Raw genomic sequence first — 19325 nt, 5'->3', positions numbered from 1 at the left:
TGCTGTCTCCCACCATCGCCTATCATCTTCCCCGACCACAATCATGATCAACCATAATTATAGGTGTCCGAGCCTAACTTAGTTGCATTTTAATACACTTGAGATGTGTAAATAAAAATGTTGCACTACTAAAAATGTATTAGGTGTTAAAACCGCTACTATAAACTAATTGTCCATATTTGTAGGAGTTAAAATCGCTATAATGTAGCAGATTTGTAGCGGTTAAAACAATTGCTAAAAAAACGCTGTCAAATGTCTAATATAGGGTGCAAAAGCCGGTTTGCAGCAATAACAAATATAACGGATGTCCAAAGATTTATAAACCGTTACTAAAAATATTATAGGCGTTTTAACCACAATCGATAGGATAAAAAAAGTACCGTGAAAGCTTAATTGAATAATATTGTAATTAAGCTACAAAATCTTAAATCTACATTAAATTTTACATAAGTTTAATTATTTATATATTACAATTTTCCGAAATTAGAAGACCCAAGTCTTTAAAAAGTTCATCTAAAATTATATCCATGAAGTGGCAGGTGAAAAAGACAACACTTTGTGGAAGAAACGCAGAAGGTTCTCCTTTGTCCGATTGGAGGGCCAAAAGCAAAGCTAAAGAACATCTTCCTCGCACTTTCTTGGGGTTAGCTTCTCTCTCTTTATAACTTTGCAAGGCAGGCCATTCATTTATCCTTTACAAGAAAACAGGAATCAATTCGTTATCTTCTCTCCACTCATTCGAATAAAAACTAACATGGGGGCTTTCTTAGGAGGTTTCTTTGGCCGGGGTGGCCGGAATCTGCGCGACGTTGATCGCCGGGATCCATCGCCGGCGTCGGCTGCGACAGGGGTTATAACAGATCAACCGAGCACGAGTCGCAGAAACAGTGAAGCGAATAGGAGAATGATAACTAGGAAGTACTCGTACATACCTGACAACTATAACTCTCTCGACCAGGTTAATTCATGCCTTCGATATATTGATGTTTCATGTTATTTTCTTCATATATATGAACGAAAATATATAAGAAAAATTATTGGCGCGCTCTCATATGAATTTGATTTGTATTTCATGATTTTTTTGGATAAAAAATTATATTATGAGTGAGAAAAATAAGGCTAAAATAATATAATATTTTGGAAGGATTCATCGTCGTTGGTTAAAACTTTAAAAAAAAAAAAAAAAAAAGATCGTTTGTTAAAAAAGATGTCATTTTTCAATATTTTTAATTTAAACCGCATATTTTATAATTAATGATTTACTATTCCAAGAGAATAATATAATTATTCTGTAAGAATACATTAAAATAACTCAAAAAAATTTTATAATAAAAAATAAATAATTGTCTTGTCATATTATATTAGATTTTGTTCTAAATTTATAATTTAAAGGTTGTTTGTGGCCAATTAAAAAAGAAATACAATGTAAAATGAATGAAATGCACCTGAAAACTTTTGGCATTATTTGGATGAGTATATTTTGATTGTTTGGCTTAAATTAAATTGAATGCAGTATAAAGCCTAAAAATGATTATGATTGGTGGTCAACAATCGTGGCCGGAGGTGTGCCGACAAGGGCGGGTCGGTGGTTGTGCTAGCCAGCAAGGGAGGCAGTGACAATAACCACTAGTGGCTAACAATGATGCTGAGAAGCGATGTGTATCGGTGGTTAGCCGGTGGTAGGGGCCTATGATGGTGATGAGTGGTTAGAGCCCACAACGACTAGTGTGGTGGTCGCCACCCATAGCGAGCTAGGTTGTCGGCGGCGAAATAGGGGATGGGCGACAATGGATGAGGTGGTTGTGGCGATTGATGACGGGTGGTGGGGGTGGTCGACAATGACTTGTGATGGCAATAACGATGAATGTACTGTGTAATTGAAAATTGTTCAAATCCATGGATATTCAATTACACCAATAGTGGATATAGGAAGAGCTTATGGTGTGCAACTGCCCGGCTTTGTTTTTTTGTCTTAAAAGAATAAATATTTTAACTCTTTTGTCCACTTTCAATAAATGCAATTATCCAAATTCTTATAAAACCTTTTCGTTTTTCTATTTATACGTAAAATTATGCATTTCACAATCATATTTTAACCACCCTCAAAATAAATGTTGGTTTTACCACTTAATTACGCCAAATTTGTGTTAGATGGTGCCCTTTAAATACATCAAACATTTATACTGCATTTATTTTACTTAAACAACAACAACAACAAGTATTTGTCCCACCACGTGAGGTCGGCTACATGAATCCTTTTCGCCATTGTGTCATGTTAAAACTCAAATTCTCATTTAAATCTAATAAAGAAATGTCATTTATAATATTTTATAACCAAATCTTTTTAGCTCATTTCTTAGACTTAAACCAAACACTAATATTCTTGAAACTCTTTAATTTAAAGAACTTTACATCCATTTACCTCAAACAAAACATCCCCTTAATCTTCTGTTAAGTCTTAATGCTCGCTTAATTAGTTTGTGATATCGTAACCATTTGAAAATATTCAGGTTACAGCAGCCCTAAGAGAAGCAGGCTTGGAGTCATCAAACTTGATCCTAGGAATTGATTTTACAAAAAGCAATGATTGGGCAGGTTTTATACACAAACGACAAAACCAAATTTTCTTTCTTGTGATTTATAAATTTCTCAACAGAAATAAAAATATTTAATAACCTCATTTTTTTTCTGCTTATAAAAAGGCAAATACTCATTCAATAACCAGAGCCTGCATGCAATTGGTGATAAACGAAATCCATATGAAGAAGCCATCAGCATAATAGGGAAGACCTTAGCTCCATTTGACGAAGACAATCTCATCCCATGCTTTGGATTTGGTGATGGTGAGTTATTTTCTGCAAAACTATTTTATTTTGTTTTGTTTTGGTTTTTAAATTTTTTGTTGGTGCAGCAACAACTCATGATAGGGAGGTGTTCAGCTTTCATGGCGATCACTCTCCTTGTCATGGCTTTGAGGAAGTTCTCGAATGCTACAGGAAAATTGTTCCAAATTTGAAATTATCAGGTAATATTTTTTTCCCTGAAATTTGGGCTTGTATTTGGTTATATCAATGGAAGAGTGAGTATTTATTTAGTAGTATAAATTAAAGAGATCAAAATTAGATAGATATATTAATTGTTAAATTTTGGGCTCAGGCAAATAAACCCAATGACACCAAATTCAATCCAATCCGAGCCCAAATGAATCCAAATTAAAAGAGAAAAACCTATTTGACAAAGCATTAATTGGATAACTAAATATGACATGCTCAACAAGTCCAAGATAGTTGAATTCCGACATCTGTAAGACATATAAATGTTTAAAGAATGCTTCATAATCAATAAAATTAATATTAGCCATTCGATGGAATACTCCAAATTTACTTTGGATCTTCTATATATTTACTAAACATGTTTCTCCAAAAAACTATAAATAGACATTCATTCTTCTCATGAGTGTAAAGGAAAAAAGAAGAGAAGAGTTATGAGGCTTGAAGAATCCTAAAGCTCTACCTTGGCACAACTGCCGACGAATTCGCGCCACAAATAGTCCTCCATTTGGTTAGCATTGTTGGGCCTATGCTTGATCTGTCTGACCTTTGTCGCCTACTGACTATGGCCCTCCGATCACAATCGCTCGTCGACAATGACACTTCCGAATAAGCGCGCGAAAGGGAGAAAGTTACCTTCACAGCAAGTGATGAGCTCCCATCATTGCTTTCGATCAAAATGTACGTTGTAACTTATGATCCAATAGGAAGGCAATGTCTTCGAGGAGCGAAGTAGAATAACGACAAAGTAGCCGAAGAAGAACATCAACGAAGAAATAAAGGGGAAATGCAAACTTTGGCGTAGGCAACGAAAAGAAAGGAGAAAATAGTAGAAGAATTATTTAAAATGAGTAAACTAATCTCAATAATTAATAATTATTAATTAATTAGACATTAATTCATGTAAATTAATATTATTTATAACTTATTTTAATGAAAATTATCATATTTAATTAATTAATAATTAATAAAGATATTAGATTATGCTAATTATAATTTATTTCAATTCCATAAAAATTTAATTAGCTATAACTATAAATGTTTAATTAAAAAAGCTAGATATATATACATTAGTTATAAAATAAAATAAATCATAATAAATAATAATAATTTAAATAATTGATACTATTTTTATTTAATTTATCTAAATAGAAATGATGAGTTAATTAATTTAATAAATGATTAATTAATAAATAATTCATTTGTTGATTAGATTTATGGTTTAAATAGTCTATTTCGGGAACTTGAGGTTTTACAACTATTTCGTAATTATTTTTTTAAATTTAGATAATTCTAAAAACTATTAATATTAATTAAATAAAAGATTATTTAAAATTAATAAACTAATCTTAAATCTATGTTATTGCTGTATTTTTATCAAAATTTTGTTGTATTTTATTTGAACTTCTGCTGTTTTACTTTAATTATTCAAGTAATGCAGGTCAAATCTCTTAATCATTTTAAATCATGAATTGAATAGGCAAACAGTTGAGAAGCTAAAGCAGAAAACAGAGAAATGAGAAACTCTAAATGAAAAAGAAGCTAACAATAATCACTGTAGATCGTGTTTCCATTGTATTTGATAAAGCAATTTACATAGCAATATATAATCACAATGGAAAGATAGGTAGTTAGAAAGTCAGAGTCCGTTATAAAACAGACTGAGCCACTCAGTGGAATAACATGAGTAAAACTAGTGGAGCCGTCTGTATTAGTGGTCGTCCAATAAGTAATGACACATATAGTCTAATGACAGATACGCATGATTTATCATAAATGTTACCAAGCAGTTTCAGGATTTAACCCTTTTATTTCATATCTAATATTTCCAAAATAGTCCACCATGATTTCGTTTTGTCATGATAGGCCCGACGTCATTTGCACCTCTAGTAGATGCTGCGGTTCACATCGTCGAGAACAGCGGAGGACAGTATCACGTTTTGGTTATTATAGCAGATGGGCAGGTGATATTTGTAAATTTAATTTGTTAGTCACCCTATCTTCTCTACCTTTTTTTAAATTATTTAAAGATTAATTAAATTAAATTCCATTCATGCAAAGGTTACCAGAAGTGTTGATATAGAAGGAAAGGATCTGAGTCCACAGGAGGAAAGCACAATCAACTCAATTGTTATAGCAAGGTATTCAACTATATGCTCATTAATATGTTAATTTGGACCTACCATTGCGTAGTTTGGTTGGTGGGCGAGTACGGTTGGGAACCTCTCAAGTCCTGCTCGATTCCCGTCGAGCGGCAACGCCTATTAAGTGGGGTCCAATCAAGTGTGGGTCATGAGGTTACTGGGGTGAGTGCCTCTTTTAGGTCAATTGAGGATTAGTCACACCGTCAAACGCCTTTTAAAGGATGATAGTGGGTGGATATCCCGTTTAAAAAAAAAAAAAAAGGAAAAAATTGTTGCTAATAATTGGGGTAATTTCTTACTACTTTTATTTTAAAATTTCAATCATATTTTTATATGGCTATTGCTTTCTTATATATTTCTCTCCGTTCTTTCAAAATTTTTGTGGTGGAAAACTATTTTACAATTTAATTTTTTAGGTCGTGATAGCTATAAAAAAGTTGTATTTTTTTTCTAAAAAAAAACATAAAATGTTTCATAAAAGTTATATTTTTCACAACAGTTTTACAACTGACTTTATAGAAAGTTATACTAACCCCAAAATATCATTAAGCTGATCGGCCCGGCCGATCGCCAAATCGTCTCGGGGCGATTAGACCAAAATGGATCGTCCTGGACGGTTCCCAGAACTTATTTCAGGACGATATTTTGAACAGTACAGATCGGCCTAGACGATCTCACTATCGTCCCGGACGATCCTGGGAGAAAAATCCAAGTCAGAGAGGAACAGTAAGGGAACGAGGTCTCACATCTCCTCTTAACCCTTTCCAAAAGAATTCGGCTTTCACCCGCTCAAAACGAGCTGATTTTCTTATTGGACCCTTCATTATGCATATAATTGATCCTTTTGTGAATATTGGATGTCAAAAAGAGCGGAAAATGCCATCCTCTATAAATTCATAATCATTATAGTTTAAAGCTTTATAAACCTAAAAATTCTGGCATGCAGTTACAATTTTAGGAGAACAAATCAATTTAAAACAATATCAGAAAATACAATAAAACAAGATATGCTGTAATAATAATCCACATGTTAATATCAAGAGCTTTTCACCTAGAGTTTTATTTCTCACTCAGACTCTATGAAGGGCTTTAGTAGAGAGAGATATTCAGCAAACCAAACGATGCCACTAAGAAAGTTACGACACCGACGGTCTTGATCCATGTGAAGGTAGCACGAGAAGGAGGAGCAGGTGGACGTCCGACGAGTTGCCACTGTTTAGGTGGTCGTTGTTCATTAATTGTCTCGGCTAGATGAAATAGAATGTGGTAGACATAGTCTTCGACGGAATCTTCAAACTCTCAGTCGGGATTGAAGAAAGGAGACTGAAGGATATCAAATTGGCCTTAAGAATCGTACGCAAATCCGTGGTCGGCTTTAGGATAGTCCATCCATGAACATTGGAGTATTCTTTAGTGTGAACCTTGGAGGAGTCGGCGATTAGTGAAGGGAGAAGGGAGGGGAGGAGCCGACGGTGGGGTTTCTCGGGTAGACGGGAAAAGGGAGTGGACGACTAGGGTTTAGGGCTAGGGAGGTGGGGAAGATATTTTAGAAAATCTGAAATTTATTTCATAATTTTGTTCAGAGAGGAAATGAAGCAGTTTAAACTCCAAACTATTCCCAAAAATATTTCAATGAGGCTGGAGGTTTAGAAGGGGTTTAGGGAGCATTTTATTTGAATTAGAGAATTGATTGGTGAGGGAAAAAGGAAAGGTAAGGGGTCGGCCATATGGGGAGAGAGGGGGAGGGTCTCAAATCAATGCTTGTGGGCTATAAGCATTAAATGAATATTGGAATTAAATATGAATTTAATCTTAGATTTAATGTGATTGAAGAGGTTTCCTAATTAAAAATTATCAAAGAGAAAAGTATTCGAAATTTTCATATGGAATTGATTTCAACTAAAGATCATTTCCAAATTGACAAGACTTATTTTAGGAAAGGAATTCAAGGAAGTTTGAATTTTGAAATTCAAAATCCATTGGGTCTTTGGATGGGTAGCTAGCGGCAAGGGGGTTCAAGGGAAGGCTGGGGATTTAGGTTTTGGAGGGGACGGCAGATGGCTAGGGGAGCCGGCGAGTGGCTGGCGGCTATGGGTGGGGGAGGGGGTCAGTTAAGGGGTAAACAGAGGGGATGGTGGGGGAGAGTAGGCCGACAGGTGTTTGGGGAAGGGGATAGAAGGCAGCTTGGCACAACGGGGAGGGGATGGCCAGCGGCATGAAGCAAGGGGAAAGTCGGACCACGAGTCCAGAGCACCTCCACGACTTGTGGGTATTATTTTGCCCACACCTTGGGACTTCGACACTCAATAACTCACAAGCTCGAGAGAAGAAAATAAGAAATTTTTTTAAGCAATCATTAAAAAAAACCAAAACAAAGTCTAGGGCCACTATATATAAGCCTCCACAATGAAGAAAAAACTCAACAAATATGCCCTCCGAACTACAACTCTCGAAACTCCCTCATAGTGGTACAAAGGTCAACTAAAATAAATAATAATAATAATAATAATACAATAACATAAAATAACTCATAAATAGATTCCCCTGATTGTTGTCGTCGATCTACGATGTCTCCTATGATAGACGCACTGAAATCTTCTACTGATGTCTTCGTCACTTTAGTTCTACATGAAATGTCATATTTGGCTTGCAATAACTGATATTAGAAGATGAAAACTATGGGTGTCAATTTCGGGTCATGGGTTGGGTTTGGGTCGAACCCGGAACTGACCCGGGTTCAAACGGGTCGACCCAAACCCGATATGGATAGGTTAACAGGTCGAAAATTCAAACCCGTCCCAGCGGGTTGCGGGGTTGACCCGACTCGACAGGGGATGGCGGATCTGGGGGATGCGGGCAGCAAGTCCGGAGGTGAGCAGATGATGCGGGCATTAGCGTAACCGCGTGCGCGCGCGAGCAGGCGAGCGGGCATCCGCGTGCGCAAGCGGACAACTTTGGCGGGCGTGTGGGTGGCGGCTGGTAGGCGCGAGTAGCAAGCGCAGGTAGTTGCGGGCAGGTGCTCGGGCAACCGTGGGCAGCTTCACCGGCAGGCATTTCAAATGGGTTTTCAGGTTGACCCACCAAACCGCTGGCTCAACCCATACCCGACCCATTTTTCAAACGGGTCGAATTCGGGAACCCGAACCCGACCCGTTTTGAAATCGGGTCGGGTCTAAATGAAAATTTGCGGGTCAATTTCGGGTCGGGTTTTTGTGTCGTGTCAAATATTGACACCCCTAATGAAAATCATTATCTTTCAAAATATGAAAATATAAGAAGTTATTTTCTACTTAAACGTGCTTTAATTTGTGTCTTAGTTAATTATATAAGATCAGCAGTGACAACTATTTATTTATTTTCCTAAAGAAGCCATCAACATGCACTGGTCTACAGATTTTGATTGATTTTATTCGATAATTGACTTTCGTTCATCGCATCTAAATATATGTTTATTAATTTGCCTTCTTTCTTGTCAGTTGTGTTCCATTGTCAATTGTATTAGTAGGAGTTGGGGATGGACCATGGGAAGACATGCAAAAATTTGATGATAAGATTCCAGCTCGAGCCTTTGACAATTTTCAGGTATGATCATATTCTCTCTCTCTCTCTCTCTCTCTCTCTCTCTAGCAAGTCAAATTCTCTCTTTATTTGAGAAGAAACATTGAAAGATTGTATAAGAAAAATATTGAAGGATTGCATAACTTAGAAGACTTTTTATTTCTTCTTTAAAATCAGATTTATAAGATTTAACTTATTGTGACTTAGATTTCGTTTAGGACAGCTTTCTGACTACTTCTTAAAGTAACTTTTTAATATAAAATTTTAATTTTTGCCCTGTAAATAAGCTTTAAGAAGTAGTAAAAAAACAGTCCCAAACGAATCCTTAGGCTTAATTTCAGACATTTTTTTATTGTTTTGCTTTTAGATCACAATTAAAGCTTTTGTTTGACTAATGTTTTTTTCACTATTTTCTATATTTTTTGGGCTAGGGAGCTATTTTCTACTGTAAGTTTCTAAAAAGCTACTTTCTTCAAATAGTTTTACTATCACTTTTATAAAAAAACGCAACTGTCCTAAATGGACCGGTAGACTAGATTTGAAATTAAAATTTCAGAAAAAAATTTACTTTTTAAGGACCTTATCAATCAAACAAACTAACCCCAACAAATAATTTAGAAGTTTTTCTTAACTTTCTTCATTCGGAGGCTCTTAGTTATTGCTTCTTAGGGGTGTCAATATTTGACACGACACAAAAATCCGACCCTAACCCGACCCAGAATTTTCGGGTTAGACCCGACCCGTTTCTAAAAAGGGTCCGAGTTGACCTAACGGGTTGCCGGGTCAACCCCGAAACATGTTTGAAATGACTTCCCAGCTGCCCGAGGGCTTGCCCGTTGCTGTTCGCACCCTGCCCGAGCTCCCGCACGGCTGCCCGTGCTCCCGTCCAGTACGCTTTCGTGCCCGTGCACTCGCCCCGTGCAGCCACGCCTGCCGCTTGCGTCTGCACTTGCCGCTTTTCCACGCCAGGTCGTTCGTGTTAGCGCCCGCGTCCGTGCCTGCCGCAGCCCGCCTTCCCGTGTCGGGTCGGGTCAACCCGGTAACCCGCCGGGTCGGGTCCGGGTTCGAATTTCCGACCCATTTACCTACCCGGGTCAGGTTAGGATTGACCCGTTTGAACTCGGGTCAATTCCAGGTTCTACCCGAACCAAACCCATGACCCAAAATTGACACCCCTATTGCTTCTTGGTGGAACAATATAGCCAAAAGAAAAACAATGTCAATTAAATGAAATAAATGAACAAACATTTTCATGTTTTCTTCAAATTTATTTTCTGAGAAAAAAACAAATTAAATTTGAAACAAACAATTTAAACATTCAAACAAGAAAAAAATAACAACAATTTTTTAAACATTCCAACATCAAAAAGTCAAAGATACTCGTAAGTTATCCCAAACGAAAAAGACAAATTAGTTTCTCTTTATTCGGTCTTCGTGTATGCCATGCACAAGTGATAATTTAGCGAAAGCAGCTTACAATTTTTTTATTCAATGTATTATTCTTTATTCATATTGTTTAGTACTAATACAAATCAATATTAATGGGTCTACTGATCTGAATCAACAGTTAACAACAGATTATAATTATGATAAGTTAATTTGTTTAAGGCATTGTGAGAGATGATATAGATCAATGAATATTTGAATCAGCATAAATTGTTTTTATTCTTTCTCTTATGATGCTATATTGACTCCAATTGCAATATTTAAGAAACAATAAAATGCAGTTCGTTAACTTCTCCAAGATCATGGCCAAAAATGCTAGCCCAGCAGAGAAGGAAGCAGCTTTCGCACTGGCTGCTCTAATGGAGGTTCCCATCCAGTACAAAGCTACGAAAGAACTTGGCCTTCTCGGGTATTTATTATATCACATATGCAGTTAGTTTCAGCTTAAGCTTCATGGGAGATTATTCTGTGCGGACACCGAATTGGAAGAACTGTCTTGTTTTGTCTCTGTAAATAGTAAAAGCGCAGCATGAACAGTAAAAGTGCAGTGAGCTGTGCTTTTATTATTCACAGAGACAAACCGGACGGTTCTCCCGTCCGGTGTCGGCACAGAATAATTCATCCTCACTTGTTGTTTGAAGTCAAAGCTTATATTTTAAAAATAAAATGAAATTATTACATTCTATCATTTGATTGGATTGAGTTAACAATCATACAAAAAGGTCATTGTTAGATATTATTTTTGATCTACAAGCAAAAAAATAAGCTCATATGTAGTTCATATTTCATTATATTTGCTGATTTATCTCGCTTAAATGGATACAGGCGTACGACTGGGAAGGCCAAACAAGTAACGTTTAGACCTCCTCCTCAACCTGCAAACAAACAACGATTATCTTTCAGGAGAGAAACAAGCACTTCAAATCCCAGTATTGCTGATGACCGTAACGAGGTGAATAAGTTTCCCAACTCACTAGCTAGAGATACAAAAAAAAATGGTATATATATCTTCATAAATTATTAAGTATCCTAACCAAAATCTTGATTAGGTAGATCTCATAGTTCTTAGATCTAATTTGAGATTAGTACAATATTAAGATTATGACTTAGTTTGGGACGGCTTTAGAAGCAGTAGGAAAGCCATCCCAAATGAAGCTTATATTTGAGACAGCTTTCTTAGTACTTTATAAAATAGGTATCATAGACTTGAAATTTATCGGATTTGCTTTGAGATCAATGAAATATAAATTCTCATACATCGAATGAGTTTTGGGAAATGTGAAAGAAAAGAAGATCCGTCGTATAGAAAGACAAAATAGCTTTGCTCAAAGGATATGATGTCTAAAAAGAAATAAGATACTTGATTGAAAAGAGGTTAGAGAACAGATAGTATATAAAGAAAGAAGTTAGATGCTTTTTAGTAAACCCGTACATATGAAATGATCTTCTTTCTATCCAATACGATATTGAAAATAGATTTTTGTATATAGCAATCTAATCAGTCAGTCCTGCTGTATGCTATGAATCAAATTTGTTGTTTGTTTAAGATAATCTAGCATCCAATAGAGCCTAACCTTTAGGGCCAAAATGGTCTAGCGAAGCCTGTCCTTGTTTGGTGCATGTAAATACTTCTCGAACTTGATTGAAAGCAGAATAATTTTTCATGAGAGAATCATTTAAATCTCTCTTTTTTTTTCGACTTTAGAAACAAAAAATATAATTGTATACTCTGAAAATCGAGATTGAGTGGGCGTTCATCACTATTCTCCAAACAAATCAAATGATTTTCAAAAACCTTAAAAACAAATTATATGAGGAAATGCAATTGAAACTTTCCTTCCTTATACTTCAAAAAGTAAACTACAAAATCAAATTAACTAATAAAATCTCTTCAATTGAAAGCAGGCATGTCCGATTTGCTGGACAAATGCGAAGGATTTGGCCTTCGGATGTGGCCATACAGTGAGTTTCCTTCTTACAAATGGCGATCAATTTCAACGTTTTTTATTATATGAAGCTCTTATTTATAAACAAAGAATTCATGGATGCAGTGCTGCAGACAATGCGGGAATCACCTGTCGAAATGTCCCATCTGTAGAACAAACATTACGTCTCGCCTTAGGCTCTACACTGGGTGAAGAAAGTCTGAAGAATTATTTTGTTATTTTACTTCCAATTGTACAAAAATTAATGATCAGAATTTGGATTATATAAATATAAGTTTGATGCTATATATATTTTTATATAAATTATAAAAATGGTTTGTGTTCTTTATTTATATTTTCTATTGTTTTTAATTTCTTTTTGTTGTATTCAAATGTAAATATATCCGTTGGAAAGAAAGATAAATCTTGCTTGAGACTAAAAAGCTGCTTTAAGAAGCAGTAAGAAAGCCATCCCAAATGAAGCCCCCTCTCACCCGACGACTTCCTCTCACTCGGTGGCTTCCTCTCGCACACCGCTGACTGCCGGAGATCCAAACAATTCTACTAACTCCATTGGCTATGGAAAAGTCCTTATTGCGCCTTAGTAAACGGGTCATGTTTTCGGCCATTCTCGTCAATTACAACACAACCCTCACAAAGTCGAGTTCCAATAACAAGTCTTATACGCTACTAATGGCACTTCCGTTACGCCAAAGGAATAAAAAAATTTTTATGCTCAACTTAGTCGCTAGCGGTGCCATCGACTGGTTGCTGAGCAGGAAAATAAATTTAACGGCTAATATGAAATGTATATGATGAGGTTTAGAAAATTTGTCCCATAGATATGCCTGCATATTTTAGGTGCCAATAAAGATGAAATTTGACCCTTAGTTGAATACTACCAATAATTTATAAGGATCAAGTGGAGTTGAAGACTATATGTTAGCACCAAAGAAGCACAAATTCTCCTAAGAATGAAGAATTTTGAAAACTTAGAAAAAAAGTAGTGATAAAGAAAAAGTGATTTTGAGATCAATTGTTAGAGAAAAGAGACTTAGGCTTTGTTTGGGACGGCTTTTTTATTGCTTTCTAAAACGGAGTTTTAGTACAATTTTTTATTTTTGTACTAAAACTCCGTTTTAGAAAGTAATAAAAAAGCCGTCCCAAACGAAGCCTTAGGCTTCGTTTGGGATGGCTTTTTTACTGCTTCTTAAAGTAGATTCCAAGTATAAAAATTAAAATTTTATATTAGGAAGTTGTTTTAAAAAGCATTAAAAAAGTCATCTCAAGGCTTTGTTTGAGACGGGTTTTTTTATTGCTTCTTAAAACATCTTTTTAGTTTAATATGTGATGAAACGGGTCAAATCTAATCCCTTTGTGACTAGTTTTCCTTGATTAGGATGCCAAAACTACAACATAATTCTCAAATCAAATGATAAAAATGGCACTTTTTCAGATCCCCACTACACATTCAAATGAATCAAATCTAACGTTATTTTTATACTCAAATATGATAGAAATAGTTAGGGAATGTAAATGACTTGAAGTTTTTTGTCAAAATTTCTCTTATTTGTAGGATGTCTTAACAAATAATTGCAAGTATTGAATACCAAGGATACGTAGAAAGATGATGAAGATAAGAACTTGCTCAATTATATTCGTACTTTAGACATTAACTCGAGTATCCTTTTAATGTTGTAGCCAGGGTTGCTACCCAGCCTTGACTTATTTTCTATTGATTTGATTCACCAATGGATGATAAATACAAGTTGTTTGATTGTTTATGCGAATTATCACGACGAAAAAACAACACTATCATTATATCAAATTGGTCATGGCATGTTGGATGTGCAGACGATAAATACATAAGATCTATTTGGAAAGAATTTTTTTTATATAATAATAGCAATGCAAGAGCATACATTATGAAAATACATTAAATAAAATTATCATCTTTTTATTTATATCATAGGCCTAATTTATTCATATATTCATAATCAAGCTCTTATATCCTCAAGTATTTTTTATGTACAATATCAGATCATTATATTTTAGTAAGCTTACATTTTCATTGAACCCATCATTTAGACTCTTATGACGTCCTATGCATATATTGTCTAATTCCTTTAAATCGGAATTTTTATCTCCCAATAAATATGTATACATAATCTATAACAGCCTATAATCATATAATATCTTCTTATGCAAATGCTTTACAATACATCGATATCATTAAGGCTTCATTTGGAACGGCTTTCTTACTGCTTCTTAAAGCAGTTTTCTAGAACAAAAAAATTATTTTTTTACTAAAAAATTGCTTTAAGAAGCAGTAAGAATGCCGCCCCAAACGAAGTTTAAATTAGCATTTAAATGAACTAGAGTAATTCACATCAACATATAACAGTGTATACTAATTTACAATTGTAAAAAATAATAAGGTTTACAAGATTTATCAGTATACTCAACTCAATGTGAATGAAGCATAAAATGTGATAGTGCTCTCAAAGATTTACGTAATATTTTAACAAAATTTGGCAATTTATCAAAATGCCAAAAATGTAACATAAGCTGAAATGCACAATGAAGACTCAAAGTAATTATAACCAATATGTGCAATTGTGCATAATGACTATAACAATAACTTACTAAAAGTTATGTGATAAAAATTGCTCAATTAATGTGATATTGATTTTTTTTAGCTTATTCAAATTAAATATACAAACTTTTACAAATAATAAAGTTATTAAAAATTAACATAGGGTAAATGCAACTTATCTGGAGTTTTATATTTTTTTCAACTTGTTTGATTGATGAAATTAGCTGAAAGACCTCTGAAATGGACCGCGAGTCGGCGAGTGCAGGCGGAGTGGAGACTCGTGAGAGTGCGGCGGCGGAGTCCGAGTCGGCGGGAATATGCGAGTGCAGGCAGAAATCCAAAATCTACTCCAACTTTCAGGTCATTGTAGGGTTGATTTCGGATTTCCGGGTTAACCCGAACCCGAACTATTTTTGAAAAGGGTAAAAAATCAGAATCCGAACCTGACCCAATTGCTAATCGAGTCAACCCAAACCAGGATTTTTTCAGATCGGGTCTGGGTCGTGTAAAAAATTGACACCCCTACAAAATGGATACATGATGATCTCAAAAAACCCAAACGACATATGAGTTTTATTTGAATAAGTAACATTTTGTTTTCATATCTATAATGCTCCAAAAAATAAAGAATTTTAATAAATAGAGTACTCTATAATGCCGTGAAGTACTAAATATTTTTTTTCTAGGTTAAATCTATCATAATAAAAATTCAGTGGAATAGTACTATATTATTAGTAGTCAATCACTTTTGTATAATTATCTATACAAAAATTGTTTGAAAATATACTTTAAGAGCTATCCAAAAATATTTTGTCAATGCATTTATATTAAAAAATCAGAGCACATAAACCTTTAGATAATACTATAAACTGGATATAATTGTACCTACACATACTACATGAATACCCTTTGAAGGATCAAATCAAGGTTGCCACTCAACATATAACTAATTTTTAAAAATGATGCCATTAATGTTAGTCATGATCATGAATTAGAAAAAAATATAGTATACAAGAATTATGGAAGATTTTTTTCGTGATGAAAGTTGGAAGAGATTAGAGGCATTGAAGAGATTATAGAAATCATTAGTGATATGGAGACTAGATAACGAGAAGGAAAGTATCGACAAGTTTAGATATAATAAGCATCAATGTTAGTGTCAATGAAGATCTTTCAACTTGTTGATGGCGAGTTCCACGATTGATATCCGTATTATTGACAACGATATACGTCAACATTGATTGTGATGGAAGATGATAATATTTTTAGTGTTAAACAATGCCAATATTGTCCTCGATGGCAGCATTGATAGCAAATGAGATTGATGTTGATAGTGTGATCCATTGATCTTATCGATGAGGCCATGGATCAAGGCTGAGGGAGATGTTAAGCAATGATCTTGATTGCGTTAATGGAAGTCGGTGTTGTCGATGTTGAGCAAAAATCTTATTAGCATCGACGGGCGTTGAAGTTATTATGGATGGAGGCCAATATCATTGTTGCTTGTAGTATTGTCAACATTATTAACGATGATGTACCATAATTTTGTTAATATCAATGGACATCAATGTTGTGTAAAAGCCCTGTTGATGTTGGTGGGTTTTTAAATTTAGATTTATTGATTTAGATTAGTGGATTTGGATTGAGTAATATTAAATATCATTGGCTTGTCGTGTTAAAAAACTCAATTTTACTATTAATTTGTAAAACATAAAGTTGAAATGGTCCAAAATTTGATCCTAAAAATTTATAATTCTAATATTTGCATGGAGATCATTGCTTGATAGGATGAACTTTTTTTTGTAATTTATTAGTGATAATTATTAATTTGTTGAAAATACTATCTACAAAAATTTGCATGATTTTTTATTTAATTTGAGTAAATAGAAATCATTATATTTAATTAGCTTTATAAATTAGTAATTAACAATCAATTGGATATTTAATTATGATTTAATTAACCTAATTAAATTTGATTTAGGTTGAAAAAATTGCAATAAGATGTCATAATCATATAAAATTTTAAATTCTTAGATACTGCTAAAAAGAATTTATTAAAATTTAGAGGTATTTAGATATATATATCACGAAATTTTTATATATTTATACATTTAATATTTAATATTTATATATTATTCGAATATTTAGATCATATTAATTTTTGAAGATATGTATGGAAATTCTTTCAAATTTAATTGGACTAAACAAATCATATCAAATAATTTTCCTCAGATAACTTATTTAATCGCTTCAACTGAATCTGGGGGTGTAAGTGAGCTCAGTCGAGTTTAGACCTTATCGAGCTCGGCTTGTCAGTTGGAAAGTGAGCTCGGTCGAGTCGAGATTGACAGGAGCTCGAGTCGGCTCACGAGCCATGATCGAGAGTTTTAAAATTTAGACAAGATTTTTAAAACTAAGTCAAAATTTAGGAAAAAAAAAATAAAATGATTAACATTTAAATAAAATTTAGGTTCTAAATAAATAAATAAACTTTCTTTTTAGGGCTTATCTGCATAATTTCATTGAGTTTCTTCGTTTTTGATCCGACCTCAAATCATCAATTTCTCTGCAACAGGGGTGACTATTCTCTCTCGACCGCCATGATCTCTGGCCAGGTTAGGTGATGTACCATTTCTGGATGATCCCCAGCCAGTTCGAATCCATTGAAGCCATGGTAAAGCTCTCCGTTTTATTCCCTTGTTAACGATTCTTATTCAAGTTTGAGATACGAGAATCTTGATTTGCAAGGGAGAATCCGTATGCTTGTTTGAGAGTTTGAGTATGACCTAGAGATATATTTTTTCCGAGCAAATCATTATTACGAGGGAGGAGTGGGATAATGCATAGAAGGTTGTGGAGTTTATATATATTTTAACAAGCATACTCTTTTTAGATATCAGCGCTCTCAATTTCTGTGCAGTCAACATCCAAGAAGGTGATTACGAGGGAGGAGTGGGAGAAAAAGCTTAAGGATGTGAAGATTAGGAAAGAGGATATGAACAAGTTAGTGATGAACTTTCTAGTGACGGAAGGCTACGTTGATGCTGCTGAGAAATTTAGAATCGAATCGGGCACCGAGCGTATTGTGCATTAATTCTTTTGGCTTGTCTCTTTGAATGAGCTTCCCAATCATGCCGTTAAGAATGTATCTGACTTATTTTTTTTATTTGGTTCTACACAGCGGAATTAAATCTTGCAACAATAGCTGACCGCATGGCTGTCAAAAGGGCTGTTCAGTCTGGTAATGTGCAGGATGCTATTGAGAAGGTTATTCACTTGAATCCTGAGGTATACACATCTTTTAATAATTTGGGTGATTTTGATGACTAAGGCTTCGTTTGGGGAACTTTTATTTGGTCCGGTGAACATACGCAACTCTACGTTCGGCCGCCAGTAGAATCGAGCCACGCGTTTTCATTATTTACCGCGCGCCCTGACAACCCGACCCGGAACGGACCCAAGATTGCTCTGTATTGCTAGGTATTGGTCGATTTTGCTCGGCAATAACCAATACCGAGCAAATACCGAGTTGCACCGAGTTGTACCGAGTTTTTTCTAGCAATACCCTACAATACGAGCAAATCCCTAGCAATACCGAGCAAATCCCTAGCAAATACAGTTGTAATCAAGTTGATAAAAAAACTCGTACAACTCGGTATTCCATTCGTATTGGTCTTCACAGAGCGGTATTTCTCAATTTTTGCAAAGCAATATCTAGCAAATACCGAGCAATACCGAGAAAATCTCCGAACATAGCATCCGGTTCCGCTCCGGGTCAAGTCGTCGGGGCGCGATAAAGAATAAGAGCACTTGGCGACTGTATTGCGCCGAACGTAGACTCTACGTCAGGTCAGAGGATGTAATAATTGTTCTCGTTTGGGGCGGCTTTCTTACTGCTTCTTAAAATAGCTTTTAAGTACAAAAATTTAAGTTTTTTTACTAAAAAAATATTTTAAGAAGCAGTAAGAAAGTAGTCCCAAACGAAAGCCTAATTCTCCCTGATTTGAGCATTCATGCGACAAACAGCTTTTTGAAGTGAATTGGTTTTATTACTAGGACAAGTGCCATCTTTTAAAATATTTTATATGGTACTTTTATTCATACTCTTTTTTTTATCAATTGCTTATTGACATGACATGCATGCCTTCATTGAGTAATTTATTATCTATCATGTTCATGACATGGAAAATTCTAGATAGATTGTTATGTAGGAAATTAAAAGCTGTGTGTGTTTGCTTGCATGTTGCATGCTTATGCTTGAATGTGTGCATGCATAAGAAGCTCAATTATGTACATTATGATAAATATATTCTTATTTCAAATTCAACAGTTTAAATTATCAAAATTTTTAGAAATATTATGGACTAATATTGGCATGTTTTACTTGTTTAATGGTTCACATTTGGATTTTTTTTCCCCTCTTACACATGTTGTCCCTTTGCTATATTCCAGTTTTCAAAACTTTGAGGAAATAAAAGGACATTAGAAATAAAACATTTATTCTTGCAATGGGAAACCCTAATGATAGTCCCTATGGATGCAATGACATGTAAGTCAGATATTTGGGTAAATTTTGGATGAAGTCATGACATTATGTGTTTTATTA

The 19325-nt window shown here is 34.7% G+C and overlaps 2 protein-coding genes across 4 annotated transcripts in view; both read left to right on the top strand.

Moving 5' to 3' along the window:
* Positions 1-652: 652 nt before the first annotated feature.
* LOC110116142 (E3 ubiquitin-protein ligase RGLG4) lies at positions 653-12453 on the top strand. Its single transcript, XM_020849615.2, has 11 exons — positions 653-958; positions 2511-2595; positions 2703-2843; positions 2912-3025; positions 4917-5014; positions 5112-5191; positions 8671-8776; positions 10480-10607; positions 11024-11150; positions 12104-12160; positions 12250-12453. Exons 1-11 carry the CDS (start codon positions 755-757, stop codon positions 12334-12336), a joined length of 1227 nt encoding a protein of 408 aa, XP_020705274.1. The 5' UTR covers positions 653-754; the 3' UTR covers positions 12337-12453.
* A 4766-nt stretch (positions 12454-17219) lies between these two features.
* LOC110116194 (protein GID8 homolog) overlaps positions 17220-19325 on the top strand; it is a 28002-nt gene continuing 25896 nt past the window's right edge. Inside the window, exons 1-3 of one of the 3 annotated variants that reach the window (XM_020849686.2) lie at positions 17220-17393; positions 17613-17799; positions 17901-18007. In XM_020849686.2, the coding sequence (XP_020705345.1) occupies positions 17343-17393; positions 17613-17799; positions 17901-18007 (345 nt within the window). In that variant the 5' untranslated portion in view covers positions 17220-17342. The remainder of the gene's footprint in view (positions 17394-17612; positions 17800-17900; positions 18008-19325) is intronic. The other 2 variants (XM_020849685.2, XM_020849687.2) reach the window with 2 other exon arrangements.

Source organism: Dendrobium catenatum, unplaced genomic scaffold, assembly GCF_001605985.2.
Source record: "Dendrobium catenatum unplaced genomic scaffold, ASM160598v2 original_scaffold_235663, whole genome shotgun sequence".
NCBI classification, from domain to species: Eukaryota; Viridiplantae; Streptophyta; class Magnoliopsida; order Asparagales; family Orchidaceae; genus Dendrobium; species Dendrobium catenatum.
This window is presented reverse-complemented; position numbering and strand designations above follow the sequence as displayed.

Coding starts and splice junctions, on each gene's coding strand:
- LOC110116142 (XM_020849615.2), top strand. CDS start 755: ATGGGGGCTTTCTTAGGAGGTTTCTTTGGCCGGGGTGGCCGGAATCTG. Junction 3,026..4,916: donor TCCAAATTTGAAATTATCAG/GTAATATTTTTT, acceptor TTGTCATGATAG/GCCCGACGTCATTTGCACCT. Junction 10,608..11,023: donor AAAGAACTTGGCCTTCTCGG/GTATTTATTATA, acceptor AAATGGATACAG/GCGTACGACTGGGAAGGCCA.